The sequence below is a fragment of the Pelophylax lessonae genome (assembly GCF_965119305.1).
Source record: "Pelophylax lessonae genome assembly, chromosome: 2".
NCBI classification, from domain to species: domain Eukaryota; kingdom Metazoa; phylum Chordata; class Amphibia; order Anura; family Ranidae; genus Pelophylax; species Pelophylax lessonae.
In genome coordinates, this window is record NC_138769.1 from 609,425,910 (window position 1) to 609,429,398 (window position 3,489).

Sequence of the window (3,489 nt, forward strand, 5' to 3'; positions counted from 1 at the left end):
AACCCCTTCCCTGCCAGTGTCATTTATACAGTGACATTGCATTTTATTAGCACTGATCCCTGTATTGGTGTCACTGGTCCCCAAAAAGTGTCACTCTGAGGTGGATTTACTAAAACTGGAGAGTGCAAAATCTGGTGCATCTGTGCATGGTAGCCAATCAGCTTCTAACTTTAGCTTGTTCAGTTAGGCTTTGCAATAAAACCTGGAAGCTTATTGGTTTTGCACCAGATTTTGCACTCTTCAGTTTTAGTAAGTCACCCCCTTAGTGTCAAATTTGTCCACCGCAATGTCGCAGTCCCACTAAAAATCGCTATTTGCTGCCATTACTAGTAAAAAAAAAAAAATTTATTCCATAAAACTATTACAGGCAGTCCCCGACTTACGAACATCCGAGTTGCGAACGACTCCTACTTACGAACGGGGGCCGCGTGACGAACAACTCCTACTTATGAACGGGGGCGTGACGAACGACTCCTACTTACGAACGGCGGCGGCGCCCGCGCGACGTCACTGACGGCTTCTTCCGGCTTCTTCTCGCTCCTGTGCTGGATAGCATCCATCTTAGTGCCGGCCACAACGCACGCTGCATGTACTACATGTACTGATTGCCCCACACTGCCCAGAAGCATCCCACTGCACAGGCAGAAGCTGGTGGAACTGTCCGGAAACTGGTGAGAATACATTACTCTGTATTGGGAGCAGGGCCACTGTATTGTACTTGTACTTCTAGCTATGTTGAATGTAACTATCCTTCTGGGTCTCTTTTAGCCCTTGTACTGGATCGCACGCTGCTGGATGGCTGCTGGACGGCTCTGAGGGTCAGGGACCACTGCTGCTGCATGCTGAAGAAGCATATCAAACCGACAAGCCTAGACAGTGAGTGTTTTAAAGCACTATAGTACCCATTTTACAGTATTAGAATACATTGGTAGTTGGCTGGCGGCTACACTTTTTTTTTGTTCTTCTTGTTCACTTCTAGAGCGCACGCACACCACTTCACATTTATTGGAACTGTCTGGAAACTGGTGAGATTACAGTACTCTGTACAGGTACAGTATTGGGAACAGGACTGTATACCACTGTATTGTACTTGTACTTCTAGGATACTGTAGCAGGACTGTGTTGAATGCAACTATCCTTCTGGGTCTCTTTTAGCCTTTATACTGGATCCCACGCTGCTGGACGGCTGCTGGACGGCTCTGAAGGTCAGGGACCACTGCTGCTGCATGCTGAAGACGCATATCAAATTGACAAGCCTAGACAGTGAGTGTTTTAACACAGTATAGTACCCATTAGAATACATTGATAGTTGGCTGGCGGCTACACTTTTTTTTGTTCTTCTTGTTCACTTCTAGAACGCACGCACACCACTTCACATTTATTGTCTTTAACCTGCAATGATGCCAAAAAACAAATCTAATGCAAGTGCTGGTAATACAGCAAAGAAAAGAAGAACCATCACCATGGAAAATAAAGTAGAAATAATAAAGAGATCAGAGAAAGGTGAAACTCCATCATCCATTGGCAGAGCACTTGGCTACAATCGGTCAACAATTGCAACAATTTTAAAAGATAAAGATAGGATAATGGACCATGTGAAAGGCCATACCCCAATGCATGCTACAATTATTACCAAGCAACGCAGTGGTTTAATTGTTGAGATGGAAAGGCTGCTGACAGTTTGGATAGAAGACCAAAATCAGCGTAATATGCCTATCAGCCTTTCTTTAGTCCAAGAAAAGACTCAAAGCCTTTTCAAAGATTTAAAAGCTGCCCATCCAGCAAGTGAAGATGATTTCAATGAAGAATTTGTTGCAAGTAGGGGTCGGTTCAATCGCTTTAAAGAAAGAGCTAATTTGCATAACATTAAAGTTCAAGGTGAAGCAGCGAGTGCCGATGTAAGTGCTGCAACTGATTTTCCCAAGATATTGGAAGAAATTATTGATGATGGAGGTTATTTGCCAGAACAAATTTTTAATGTAGACGAAACAGGCTTGTTTTGGAAAAAAATGCCAGAGCGGACCTACATTTCAAAAGAGGAAAAAAGTGCACCAGGACATAAGGCATCAAAGCACAGGCTGACTATATTACTTGGGGGCAATGCATCTGGGGATTTGAAGCTCAAGCCTTTGCTAGTGCATCACTTCTTAAATCCGAGGGCACTACGTAATGTCACTAAGGCATCGCTTCCTGTTATTTGGAGGGCAAATTCAAAGGCTTGGGTGACAGTTGCACTCTTTGAAGAGTGGTTTTTGAACCACTTTGTCACTGCCGTTGAACGTTATTGCATTAGCAAAAACATTCCCTTTAAAATTCTTCTTCTCCTTGACAATGCCCCTGGCCATCCAAACACTTTAGCTGATATGCACCCCAATGTAAAGGTGGTATTTCTACCCCCCAACACCACATCACTTCTTCAGCCAATGGATCAGGGAGTTATAGCCTCCTTTAAGGCCTATTATTTACGAAGGACATTCTCACAAGCTGTCAGGGCTATCCAAAATAATGAGATGACCTTAAGAGGGTTCTGGAAGAGCTATAACATTTATGATGCCATCAAAAATATTGCTGATGCTTGGGATGAAGTGAAAGAAACAAATTTAAGAGGAGTTTGGAACAAATTGTGCCCCCAATTCCCACAAGAATTTCTGGGGTTTACAGATGAAGAGATCACCAGAACCAGGCAAGCTGTGGTTGCTATTGGTAATCAACTGCAGTTGGACATCAGTGAAAATGATATCATCGAGTTACTCGACTCCCATGGCAACGAACTATCTAATGAAGACCTTATTGAACAAGAGCAGCAAATGATAGCATTTAGGGAAGAAAACCAGGACCAAGAAACTCCAAAATTGAAAAAAATTTCAACAAAACAGTTAGCCGAAGCTGTTCAACTCATTGAAGCAGGAATGGCAAAGTTAGAGGAGCAAGATCCTGATACAGAGAGGTTTACCAAAGTTTACCGTACAGTTACTGAAGGCCTGAGATGCTACAGGGTTATTTATGATGAGATGAAGAGAAGTGCTGTGCAAACATCCCTTGATGCCTACTTCAAGAAACTGCCTCCAGCAGCTCAATCAGATTCTGATTCTATAATAGCAGTCCCATCCTCTCCAACAAGCCCATTAACCACCATCACCATTGTTTAAAGTTGTAGTGTACTGTACAGTACAGTACAGTGTTTTGAAAATGTTTAAGCATTTACAGTACATGTATCTGCATCAAAAAGTAAATATGTTAAAGCAAACATCTGTCTAAGTTGTATTTATTTATTAGTTTTGGCTAGTACAGTACTGTATGGTGTGGGGTTAGAGCCACAATGAGGTTTGTACTGCTGTCTGTATCCTCATTAACTTTTTGGGCTGGAGTTACACTTAAAAAAGTACATGTTCCGACTTACAAACAAATTCGACTTAAGAACAAACCTACAGTCCCTATTGTGTTCGTAACCCGGGGACCTCCTGTACATAGTTTGTAGACACAATAACA

At 42.5% G+C, this 3,489-nt stretch overlaps 1 protein-coding gene across 1 annotated transcript; it reads left to right on the forward strand.

Moving 5' to 3' along the window:
* Positions 1 to 1,400: 1,400 nt before the first annotated feature.
* Positions 1,401 to 3,149, forward strand: LOC309548212 (tigger transposable element-derived protein 1-like; the record flags this gene model as incomplete). The annotated part of the gene is made up of 1 exon (XM_082248166.1): positions 1,401 to 3,149. The coding sequence occupies one exon, from the start codon at positions 1,401 to 1,403 to the stop codon at positions 3,147 to 3,149; it is 1,749 nt and encodes a 582-aa protein (XP_082104292.1).
* Positions 3,150 to 3,489: the final 340 nt, after the last annotated feature.